General features: G+C 39.9%; 1 protein-coding gene across 1 annotated transcript in view; it reads left to right on the forward strand.

Moving 5' to 3' along the window:
* Window positions 1–1,463: 1,463 nt before the first annotated feature.
* si:ch211-57n23.4 (immunoglobulin superfamily DCC subclass member 3) overlaps window positions 1,464–13,369 on the forward strand; it is a 56,779-nt gene continuing 44,873 nt past the window's right edge. Inside the window, exons 1-3 of the mRNA XM_046057846.1 lie at window positions 1,464–1,512; window positions 7,330–7,635; window positions 12,569–12,713. Of these exons, the coding sequence (XP_045913802.1) occupies window positions 1,464–1,512; window positions 7,330–7,635; window positions 12,569–12,713 (500 nt within the window). The remainder of the gene's footprint in view (window positions 1,513–7,329; window positions 7,636–12,568; window positions 12,714–13,369) is intronic.

Raw genomic sequence — 13,369 nt, forward strand, 5'->3', positions numbered from 1 at the left:
CAATAGGGACCTCGCACGGTCGTGCTCGGGCCCTAAAAAAAATATAATCCGAGCAAATTCAATAGGGACCTCACACGGTCGTGCTCGGGCCCTAATAATCCGAGCAAATTCAATAGGGACCTCGCACGGTCGTGCCCGGCCCTAAATATAATCTTAGCAAATTCAATAGGGACCTCGCACGGTCGTGCTCGGGCCCTAATAAATAATCTTTGCAAATTCAATAGGGACCTCGCACGGTCGTGCTCGGGCCCTAAATATAATATTAGCAAATTCAATAGGGACCTCGCACGGTCGTGCTCGGGCCCTAAACATATATAATCTTAGCAAATTCAATAGGGACCTCACACGGTCGTGCTCGGGCCCTAAAAATATATATATATAATCTTAGCAAATTCAATAGAGACCTCACACGGTCGTGCTTGGGCCCTTATAATCTTAGCAAATTCAATAGGGACCTCGCACGGTCGTGCTCGGGCCCTAATAATCTTAGCAAATTCAATAGGGACCTCACACGGTCGTGCTCGGGCCCTAAATATAATCTTAGCAAACTCAATAGGGACCTCGCACGGTCGTGCTCGGGCCCTAATAATCTTAGCAAATTCAATAGGGACCTCACACGGTCGTGCTCGGGCCCTAAATATATAGGAGGAATAGAAACAGACTGGAATGCAACAACTCCTAAATTTGGCTCCCTTTCTTTAACTTTGCAAATGATACCAATGTGACTCTGACCTACCCTGTTGTTTGTTTGTCTGTGCTGATAATATTATTAATAATACATAACATAAGGCTTTATGTTATGTATTATCTGTAAATCTAACCCAATAAAAAAAGTGTTAAAAATGTTTATTTTTGTGGCAGGGCCAAAACAATAGAAATTGTGTCTCTGTCCAAAAACGTTCAGTCTTTGCCTCCCAAACTCTCTATTAACAGCAACTTCAAGATCATACATATATATACTTTTGATTGAAAGAAAGCAGTCAACATGCAACAAAAGTCAGAGTTGTTGCATGTTGTCCAGGTCAGGCCACAGCTGGCTCATCAGGCAGGGAGGCGGAGCAAAGCGGCTGGTCAGCAGCCCTCTGTCTGTGATTGGTTCATAAGACACCAACCTGGAGCAGCTGGTGAAAGCCGCTTTATCACTGTCCATTTACTAACAACAATGAGGCTGACTAACTAATGAGCTCTGTCCAAGTTGAGGTGTCTTCCTTGCGCTATTCTCAGAGCAGCTTTGGACATGACTGGCAACCTTCCATGGGCCAAACCCTTGGGACCAGGGAAGCTAAAGAATAGCAATGCTTTAATAAAACAATATACATTTTAGCTTTATCACCAAAGAAGATACAAAGTAGGAGGAATCCAGAATCCAGAATAAGACGCATCTCAATTTGGATTATTTTTTTAATCAGCTTCTAAGGGTAAGAAGATTTTAAGTCAAGGAGTTTGGTGTGAAGAAATCCAAAATGAAACCAAGAATCTTTCTCACCTGCCTGGCAGCTTTCTACTGTTTGAGTAAGTATGGTTCAGCTTTTAATTTTAGTACTGTAGCTGGGTTCAGCTGTTAGATAGTAGAAGGTGAGAACTTGGGAAAGAGCAGAAGATGGTGCTGCAGCTGTTTCTGCTTTGACTTTGACTTTCAGGAAACTGGAAGTCAAATGTTCGACATCTAAATTATTAATGATCCAGTTGATGCGCCAAAACCCATAATCATCATCATAACAGCTTCCTTACTGATCCAATTGTTCCCCATAGAACAGTTCCATTCAACCCATATAACTGGAAGCTCTTGTACATATCTTCATGGATGTAAATAGATTTTAAATGATTCTCTGCACAAATATGCACAATAAAAACTCAAAGTGACTTTTAACATATGGGTATAAACTGGAACTAAGCATCAAGTTAAACAAGAACTGTGTGTCTCAGTTACTCATCTATACAATTCGACAAAAAGTGGTATCACAGCATCCACTTTGTCTTTCCTATACTTCAGCTTCAGAAACACAAAGTGGACCCTCTAGATAAGAGGGTCAGATGTCTCCTCCAAATAACTCCTAAAAATTATAATATACATGGGTTATATAATTATTAATCTTGAATAAACATTGAAAGATTCAAATTGAAGGGGATCAAACAATGCTTGGCAAAGCAAGCAACTTTATTATTCATTAAAGAGTAGTTAGAAGTAAAAATGAATGAAAAATAGGTCTGCTGAAGTGGAGTTGACAGCTCCAGAAAAAGGGACATTCATTTCATTTTTAAATGTTTAACTTGATGTAATTGTTGCATCAGGGTTACATTTTTGGGGTGACCCAAATATGAACATTCTCTGTACCCATAATTTATTTCCATACGCAATACTAATTAATTTATATATTAACGTTAAAATATTAAAACCCTGAGGGTGAAGTCATCTTAATATTCCAGTTGTTTTTCAGGCACGTTCATGATAATAAACCTTCAAAATAACCTTCAAAGTTGTAGATGGGAACAAAAAACAATGTATTTTGAGGAAAGACAGAGCTGCTTTGCATGAGAAGGAAAGCAGTGGCAATGTCTCTGCCTTTAGCTCAGACCACAGTAAGGGGTTAGAGTCCGTGACCTCCGACCTTGAAGAGGGGGTAGATCTCTGTGTTGTCCTGGACAGCAGAGCAGTCTGTGAGGGGGGACCAAGGAGACAATAGGCCCCCCAGGTCCTAAGCCTTCAGTGACCTGACCCTCAAACCCTCATCTCCATAACACTGCCCTCAGTCTGCACTCAGATTGAGACCTTTTTAAATTAATGTGTGTAAAAGGTAATCCCCCTACAGCTGCCCATGACCGTGTCCTCGACAACCCTCCCCTGTCAGGGCTCCTCACTCAGCCTCACTCACACACATGCTGTCCACGATGGACTAGACCAGCAACACTCCAAGAACCCTTTGGTTTAATCAGCAGGGACACAAAGGGCCTGTGGTGGCCTACAGTGTGATAGAAAAAGAAGCTAACATCTTAATCTGTCCAGAATTTAGACTAATTCCATGATTATGAGGCTGATGGGACTTTCTGCAGAGGGTCCACATCCAACATTCACCTATAAGAGGTGTTAAACAAGCACACACTGCTTTGTGAACTTTAATGCAATGAATGTTTACAAGAGACAATTTATTTGTAGGTAGCACCTTAGAATTCTAAGGTCAGTGCCACTGAGTGGTTGACAGAAGAAACATGACTGAGCAGCGCCTGGTAACTGACAGTTATAAATGTGCTAAATATAAATCCAAAGCTGGTCATCAGCCAGGCCTATTAATGCCAGGCATTTTGCTTTAGGATTTCTCCAATAAGAGTTGCTACACTCACTCTCGGAGCTGACACCTCACTGATTAAAATTGCAGAACAAACTGTGGGCTCCTCTCCATCACATTAGAGATTATTGCTTATTGATCCACCTGGTGTGGACAGTGTTTTTGGTCAGGCTTTTTAACTCTGCACTGATCGTTAGAAAGCAACCACCAAATGCATATCAAAGTCCTGGGCCCCTGGATCTATGGGACCAATATATGTGTTATGCATGTTATCAGTAGGTCAGGAAAACCAAGCCTGATCACACACTAAATTTGACCTTAATGTCATTGTATTGGTATCAGATATTAAACCTTCACTATCATATTTTAGAAATTTTGTAGCTTTCACATTCAGGATATTTGCAAAATAAAGTTAAGTTCTGCGAGAACATAATGAATTGGGTACCAAATGCTACAACTTTTATTGTGCTCTGATTTGGTCAATTATCAAATATTTGTTCTAATGGGATGTCTGTGGATATGTGCAGTGAATCCACACAATATGAAGCTCTAACCCCAACCCTTAAAGCTACTGCCTTATTCTCAACCCTGACCATAACCCTTTTAAATTAATCAGAAATATTTCTCTGTTTCATTCCTAGCTGAAATCCATGTAGTCCTCCAAAGTTGACTTTCAAACAGAGATGTCTAAATGGTGAAGGGTTGGGAGAGGAGCTAGGAGAGGAGCTCAGGCTAAACAGTAAAATTCCCCCCACCCTCATTTACACATCCAACCCTATCACCTCTGACTCTTTCATCACCCCTGAAGGGCTCAGGGTGCTAGTGTGGGGGTTGCTGGACACCCCCCTCCCTTCAAAAATTCTCATTATAGTCCTCTCCCTATATTAAAATTGTCAAATCTCTAATTCTATGCACTTAAACTCACCTCATGCAGATTCAGATTGTTGGAACTTGCTTAGAGTACATTTAAGTCTGGAGCAGCTTTCAAGGTTGTTGTCTAACATTCTTTGGGTTTGACACACTATCATTCTTCATCCATCTTGATACAGAGCATCTCACTGGATTTGAGGCTTCAATCTGGAAATGGTAAATGGACTGACTGCTCAAAATGCTTTACACTACATGTCAGTCACATACTCACAGTGAAGGCTTAAGTACCAACTGCTCATCAGAAACTGAAAGTTCCCTTGCTCTGCCACCTGAGCTACAGTTGCCCCAAACACGACTTAATCCCAAGCCAATGCTGATGTATTAAGGCACAAATCTCAGCAGTAAACTTAAAACTGCTACTGAGTTACAGTGTATTTGTTTCATCTGTACAATCAAATACAATCCAATAAAACAGCACTTCAAGCATTGGGTATTAACCCAAGAGTTTAAATCAACAGCTCTCTGATACAGTGTCAACAAAAAACTTGTACAGTAGGTTTCAGATAGATCAAATGATTGCATTAGATTGTTGGTGTCCTTAATAAACTGGTATACCACACAAAGTTGCAGTGTGTTATAAATCTTGTATGTGCTATTGTTATGTTGATTATCAAGTAGATGTCAGGCAGATAAATGCAAAGTTTTAATAACCAATACCCTGAAAGAATCATACTATGAGATAACCTTGTTTATGCACAACTGACCCCCCCCCCCCCCCCCCCCCCCCCCCCCCCCCCACACACACACACACACACACACACACATTCATATACTCTCCTGCATCAGATATTAACACTACAGATCAGATATTAGGCCTACACCATGTGTTGGATAATAGTAGCCACAGAATACACTCCATGTCACCCTCTTTAGAACCCTGAATTTCATCAGCAGGCCTAAGGGATGAGAGGCTCAGGGGGGTTGAAGGGCTCTGTCAGCCTTTCCAGACACATCTGACCAGTACACCCACAATCCTCTCTGCTGTCTGCATCTGCTGGGTGGGAGAACTCTCATTAGAAGAAGGGCAGATGCTCATGTCTTAATGTGACATATTAGTGAAGCCAATAACAAAGATCTTTGGGAGGATTTAAGTGACTATCTATAATCAGATAAATTTAGGCAATTTTTGTCATTTGCATAGGCAACGCCATGATACCTCAGTCCATACCATTTAGCAGAGTTTAGCCAACAAAAAGCAGTTATGCTGAGTGTAACAGCTTTGTAGGATGGATAAAATATCTTACACAGTAACAGGATTATGTAGAGTAACCAGGACTGGTAAGACATTTTACTGTTAATGTTTTTCTATTTTTTTCAAAAACCTGCTGATGTCTGCATTGCTAAAGGTTAGTGAGAAAATGTTTGTTTGATTTTAGCTTTTAACAAAAAAAAAAAAATCAGATCAAAATCAGATATACTGAAAATTATGTTCAACACATTAGCAAACAGCATCAGCTGGCTTTCAGAGTGGAAACTTGAAACTGAATTTCACTGGGAGAAGAAATACACATATGACTGAAACCAACTGATGTGATGTCTAGACCACAAGTGACATTGATAAGGCATTGTGCAGGTTCAAGTGCAACTGCAATTGTTACTGCTTTACAGCTGGGAAGGAAAGTGGCTTTTGCAATCGTTCAAGGCTCTTTGCATATGAGGACATTAACACCAAAAAAGACTGAATGGATGTATGGGACTGTCACCAAGGCCACAGAGGAGAGGGATAAGGGTGAGGAAGCGAGCTCTGGTGGCATGGGAAAATCACCTCAGAGATGGATCTGAAAGGACGGGAAGAGACGGGCGGGGTGGAGGGGATGCATAAGAAGGGGCAGATGGTGCCCTTGGGTGCCTGGTGGCTGACACGACAGAGGTTAGTGTGGGTTGGGTGCAAATAAGCATAGTCACAACGCTTTTGTCACATTTGGCCCCTGGTTCAATCGAAGCTCTCCTAACTTGACCCCAGCAACCCTTGCCAGTGTTCTCCTCCCCTGCTCGGGTATTGTTGTTGCCCTCTCTGGGTGAATGACTCACTGGCATTCAGCCTCCATTGTGGCTTGTCTTCAGTAAAAGCGTTATAGGCCGCAAAACCAAATGCACCATCAATCAAATGAAATGGTTTTTGGTGTTGAGTGAGTTTTTTTGGGCAATTCAGGTAGGGTTCCCTGAGGCTTGGTGTCTCAAAGAGAGAAGCCTCCTCCTGTGGTATTGTCTCTGAAACCATGGGATGTTTGTGACTTTGACATGAAAAATAGGTTGGATCTTCTGTGATCTACCATAAATGTCTATATACTTACCACTCAAGGTTGCCTTCCCACAATTCCAAGTAAATACAAAGATTTCTAAAACACAGCTCAGTGGGATTTGTTCAAACTGACTAGATTCTTAAGGTGTGTTTGGACTGAACAACAAGCTAATTTTTTAACATACACATGACACACTTGTGTGCATGTGGGGTGTGACAGATAGATCACACTTGGACTTATCTTAACACTTACCCAGAATTCCAGTTCTTTACTTTAATTTTTTTTTATGACTAAATTGTATTTAAATTTGTAGAAACATAGACAGTGTGCCTTGACCTTTATTATGCCTGCTATCACTTCCACAATGCTCAAGATGGTTTAACGCAATTATAATCAAGCAAGCAGGTGAGTACTCATTAGGGGTGTGATGCACCAATTTATGGTTGAAATGTTTTTATTTATGTAAAGGAAAACACAAAATTCTGGTGGCAGAAATATATAATGTAAAATATAAAAATATATAAAATAAAAAAATATATAAAATAAAATATAATGCACTAAGGCTCTCAGGCAGATATGTTTTCTCCTATGAATCCATTTCTCATTTAATATCATCCCTGCTGAGTCTGCACACATGTAGGCGTGATTTAGTCTTCCCTCCGAAACTAACTGAAAACACTTGAAATCGCATCACAAATCCACACGTTAACTTCAGGACCTCCATACAGAGCAAGGTTGTGCTGTTACAATCTAACCTTCTAATCTTCTAACCTGATGAGAAATCTAGCCCCATTTTTATCTTGTCACACCCCTAGTACTCACACATCTTTTATCTCTCTTATAATCTGCATTTATCTTTCTCCTGTTTGCAGGTGGTTGTCTGGCCTCAGAGCTGTCTTTCCTGCTGGAGCCCAGTGATGTGATTGCGGTAAGGGAACGCCCGCTCATGCTGGACTGTCGGGTGCAGGGTGAGGAACCGATCATGGTTACGTGGCGTAAAAACGGGCTGCCTTTACCCACCAGTCCGCGGATTTGGGTTCTGGCGAATGGCACGCTGTTTATCCAGAGCTTCCAGAAACGCAGAGATGGGAGTGATGCGGATATGGGCGAGTACGACTGTGCTGCCCAAAATCGCTATGGAATGCTGATCAGTCGCAAGGCTAAAGTTCTTTTGGCATGTAAGTGTTTGACAGTGCAACACAGCACATGATTGTTACAGTCTATATACTTGTTATGCCATACATTTTCATGTTCATTGGAACAGTACAATTTACTTGAGGTCTCAACTCATCAAATACTGCAGTTTGGTCTGTGGCCCTCCACTTGTAAATATGATGCTGTAGGTACCCCTCTAGCAGCGGTGTACTGCGACTGAAATTAAGCAAGGGACTTTGAGACGGAGAGGCCTTTTATGCAAGCAGAAATATTATTTGCAGTTATTTTAATAGGTATTAGTGTTTTTGTTTATTATGCTAAAGACCTTCAAGAAAATTCAGTATGACACCTATCTCGTTTGTATAAGCAAGGCAGCTCTGCACTGAACAAAACCAGGTCAGACAAGCCTGAGTCAGTCAGAGGGCTAAAATACTTAAATATACTCAAAAACTACGTGCATGCATTCCCATAAAATACAGCAGTGTGTATGTGTTGTGCATAAACTTCAAATCCATCAGCCTCAGCTCTGAGTAGGCCTCTCCCTGGCTCAGCTCCCCTGTGCTGGACTCTGCCTCTGCTTGTACTGATTGTACAGCTACATATGCAGGAGAAGAACATCAGTAATAAATAGGGTAACATGTGGTAAGCCCCCCCCCCCATGGTAATTCTAACAAATAACACAAAATGTCACCTTTTGTTTTCAAGATTTCTTCTGGCTGCCCCTCCTCTCACTAAAATTTCCTCTGTTTCATCACAATTGTTAAAGTTATTTGATCAAAGCCATTTTGACCAAAGTTGATCCAATTTTTTTGTCATTTAAAGTAAGCTGTAAATTTTTTTAATGTGTTCAATATATATATATTGATGATGACGCAGGGGATAAGACGCATGCCTTTGGTGTGAGAGACCCAGGTTCGAATCCACTGTGAGACACCAATGTGTCCTGTCCTCCTCCTTCTCCTCCTGCTGCTCCTCCTGTTCCTTCTATCCCTCCTCATCAACAAGTATCACCTCCACTGACCTCAACAGCTAATATAGGCCTACATAAAGACATACAGAGATTCCTCAGTTAATGTGGCACATTTAGCTGCCTCTAGTGCCAACATTTTTTCTTCTTAATTCTTGTTTTTTCGGCACCACACATTTCTTTTTCCTCTTTCTTTCTTTCTTTTCTCCACATTTACCATCTCTGTTGCGCTTATCACACAACCCAGGGCTAACATTAAACTCGCTGCAGATGGTAAACTCCTTTGATCAGATTTCAACAAAAACGAAGATCGGTGCAAGTTGGGAGGTCGGTCGTAACCCCCCTCCATCCTGAGAGTATTAGTTTGGCCTAGTCAGACACGCAGACAGCGGTCGCTGCAGCTGTCTGGCCGGCCTCCCAGCGCGGTCGCGGATAATAATAATAATAATAATAATAATAATAATCTTTATTTGTAGAGCACTTTTCAAAAACAAGTTACAAAGTGCTTTAACAAGTGTAACCAAAATACAATAATACAAAAACAATACAAGATAAAAGCATGAAAACATTGAAAAGACTAAAATACACATTTAAGATAAATATAAAACTAGTAAAATAGAATAAAATAAAAGGGATAAAATAAAGTCAAATAAGATCGGGAAAGGCTCTCCTATAAAAGTATGTTTTAAGAAGGGACTTAAAAGAGTTCACTGACTCAGCTGACCTGATTTCCTCGGGCAGGCTGTTCGGGCCCTGACAGCAAACGCTCTGTCCCCTTTAGTTTTCAGTCGAGACTCTGGAACAGACAACAGACCTCTGCCCGAGGATCTCAAGGTACGTGCTGGTGTGTATGGGACTAAAAGTTCAGAAATATAACAAGGCGAGAGGCCATGAAGAGCTTTAAAAGTGATCAATAGAATTTTAAAGTCAATTCTAAAACATACTGGGAGCCAGTGTAATGAAGCTAAAATAGGAGTAATGTGGTCATATTTCGTTGTTCTGGTTAAAAGCCTGGCAGCTGAGTTCTGGACAGTCTGGAGTCGATCAATAGATTTTTGGGTTAAACAGGTGAAAAGGCTGTTGCAATAATCCAGGCGTGATGAGATTAAGGCGTGTAAAATGGTCTCGGTGTCCTTAAAAGTTAAAATAGATCGAATTTTTTATATATTTCTAAGTTGATAAAAACATGATTGAGCTTTATGGTGTGCTGCTTGAAATTTAAATTACTATCAAACCAAACACCAAGGTTCTTTGCCACAGGCTTAATGTGATTTACTAGGGAACCAGCAGATGGCAGTATTTGTTTTGCCATCTGCTGGGACCCAGTGACCAGGATTTCTGTTTTGTCTGAGTTCAGCTGGAGGAAATTATTTGACATCCATTTTTTAACTTCACAAAGGCAGGCGGTAAGTGAACTCTGTGATCTGACGGGCAAGTATATTTGTGTGTCATCAGCATAAATATGAAAAGAAATGCCATGTTTATGGATAATATGTCCAAGGGGAAGCAGATACAAGGAAAACAAAATGGGTCCTAAGACCGACCCCTGAGGCACACCGTATTTAATTGGACAGAACGAAGAGACATAGTTGTTTACAGACACGCAAAACTTCCTATTTGACAGGTAGGATGAAAACCATTCTAGGGCAGTACCAGAGATCCCCACCCAGCCTCAGTCTGTCTAACATGATGTTGTGATCAATGGTGTCAAAAGCAGCGCTAAGGTTCAGGAGTACCAGGACTGAACACATGCCTTCATCAGCAGACATTAAAAGGTCATTGGTGACTTTAAGCAGGGCAGTCTCAGTGCTGTGGTACTTCCTGAACCCAGATTGAAACTTTTAAAATATTTTGTTATTTTCCAGTACAGTGAGCAGCTGTTTGGATACAATTCTTTCTAGAATCTTTGCAATAAAAGGCAGTTTTGAAATTGGTCTAAAATTATGTGGGAGGGAGGGATCCAAACCAGGTTTCTTTAAAAGTGGGTTCACGCAAGCCGTTTTAAAATAATCAGGGACACAACCAGTAGTAAAGGATAACAAAGTAAAACATTAGAAACTGAAAAATAAAAACACCTGACTCCCGGCCGGTTCGGCCTGAAATTGATGTTCGGGATTGTTCCTGAACGGCACAATGGCCAGTCCGCCCCTGCCCTCTAGCATCATCTTTGGAAGCGCCCACTGTCAAACAAAGGTGATAGAAAGGTATAAGGTATAAACAGCAAAATGTGTGTAGAGGAGGTGGGGTGGATGTATGGGACAAAGCAGGACTAAAATAATTTTAAGTGAACTTACATCTATACTACATCTATACTATATAATTATAATCTTTTCCTAAAGGACGTGGTTTTTATGCCTAAACCTGACCATAGTGCAACCGTTTCTCAATGTTAACCATCGAAAGGCTAACCCAGACGTTGCATATTTATTGTTGCTAACCTGACCACGGAGTTTTGCGCAAAATATGACACTGTAGAAATTACCTACAGTGTCATATTTTGAAGCATTTTGAAGTAGCTGTGTTTCACGAGATGGGAGTGAAAACATGTTGCAGAGTCAGCAAAAAATAATGTCACAGAGAAAAAGAAGTTTCTTACAGTGCATATTGGTTGAGTAGGAGACTGGAGATGAGAAGAGGAAGGGCACTACCACAATAACTGTACATCATCAGTTTGTAAAGCTACATTGATAAGATATAGATCGTAATTACGAGCTCCTTATCTCATAATTACAGAAACTATCTCATCATTTTGACCCGATGATACTGATCCTTTGACGTAATTACAAGATGCTAAATCACTATAACAAGATGTGATGTTAGGGAAAAAGGTTAATGACTTCTAGTATTTCCAAATCAGCTGTGATAATTTAAAAATTGTTTTTGACTTTGCACAATGAGGTTATTGCAATGTTTCTATGCGATCACAGAACTTTCACATCACATTTCCCTAAAAATAGAAATAGATAAAGGCAGCTAAAATGAGCTTGTTTGCACGTTGTTCTCTACACACATTGTGGTGTATTGTTATTTGATTTCTTTAGAGGGGTCACACTGCAGAGGTAGCGAATTTGTCATATGTTAAACCAGTCACTCTCCAGGTGATCACAGTAATGAAATTGGTGAATAACATGTTATTATATCTATTAGGAAAGATGGACAAAACTATAAATTCCAAGTTAAAATTTTAAATTTGAATTAGGCTCTGTTGTCAACAAGTTTAAAATACATAACGATCTTGTGTATTTTACTTAATCTCAACTTGATGGTTTATGTGTGATGTCTGGATCAATAAGGTGAAAATGTGAAATATTAACACTGTGGAAAGGTTTGCTTAAATATGTCAGAATACAGAGTCATTAAGAAGGGTTTTTTTAGAGTGAATTGCATTCCATGGGCTACAGAGATTTTACGATATATGTAAAGTAATTATTTATCATGCAGCGTGAACACAATTAGAAGTTACTTGCTAGATTTGAAGAAAAATAGTTAAACAATATCTTGTTATGACAATATTTATAAACCTAATTAAATTTCATTAAAAATAAAATGTTTCACAGAAAATGGGAGAGGCTACTTTTGTTTCTAAAGCTCATTCCAAGAAATAATAACTAACCGTATAGTGATAAATTACAGAAAAATTACACTTATCTAGTGTTCCACTCCCACAAAGTCTATAAAGAGAAAACATTAGAAGAAACACTCAAAATTAAAGGAGCAGAGCTAACACTTTTATTAGGTCAAGATCCAAAAACACTGGTTCCTATATTTTCCACAATGTAACCGATATTTTTGTTAGACCTTTCCAGTCTAGTAAAGTCCCACATCTTTAAAACTACACAACCACATTTTGTAACGCTGACATTCTATATTCAATCTTTCAAGCTGAGATAACCCTGATGATATCATAATTATTGTTGGAGTGCTCCATCAATGTTTCACAATGATATCCATATTCATTAAGGTTGATCTTTGAGTGGTTTGCTCCTCAGCGCTTCCTAAGTTCCACACCCACCCAGTGTCCATGTCTGTGGATGAGGGAGGTGTTGCTCGCTTCCAGTGTCAGATCAATGGAGTACCTGAGGCCAACATCACCTGGGAGAGAAACAGAGTAACACTCAACACCACCGACAACAGGTAACACCATACACACATATACTACTTTTTTCCACCACAACAACTTGTCACAATTGGAATCCCTTGTACCTGACATGATTTCAAACTAAACTTTAAACAGCCACCTTTCTACTCTACATGTTATAAGCTATGGCTCTCTCTAGAAGAGATCTAAAGATTAGATGTAAAACATCGCATTTATTTTTGTACAAGTGCAACTTCACCAAAGGATAACTTCTAAAATAAACATTAAAAGGGAAAATGAGGAAGAGGACATTTTAGAAATTGTGGTAGTATTCTAGTAAAGGTAAAGGTTTTTGCACTGCTTTTATATTCACACTATAAAAAGCAAACTGCACTTTTCAGATACTGTGCTGGCTATTAAAGTATACTAACTAACTTGCAACTGCTTTAACTTACACTCACCTAAAGGATTATTAGGAACACCTGTTCAATTTCTCATTAATGCAATTATCTAATCAACTAATCACATGGCAGTTGCTTCAATGCATTTAGGGGTGTGGTCCTGGTCAAGACAATCTCCTGAACTCCAAACTGAATGTCAGAATGGGAAAGAAAGGTGATTTAAGCAATTTTGAGCGTGGCATGGTTGTTGGTGCCAGACGGGCCGGTCTGAGTATTTCACAATCTGCTCAGTTACTGGGATTTTCACGCGC

This window comes from Micropterus dolomieu, linkage group LG09 (genome assembly GCF_021292245.1).
Source record: "Micropterus dolomieu isolate WLL.071019.BEF.003 ecotype Adirondacks linkage group LG09, ASM2129224v1, whole genome shotgun sequence".
Lineage (NCBI taxonomy): Eukaryota > Metazoa > Chordata > Actinopteri > Centrarchiformes > Centrarchidae > Micropterus > Micropterus dolomieu.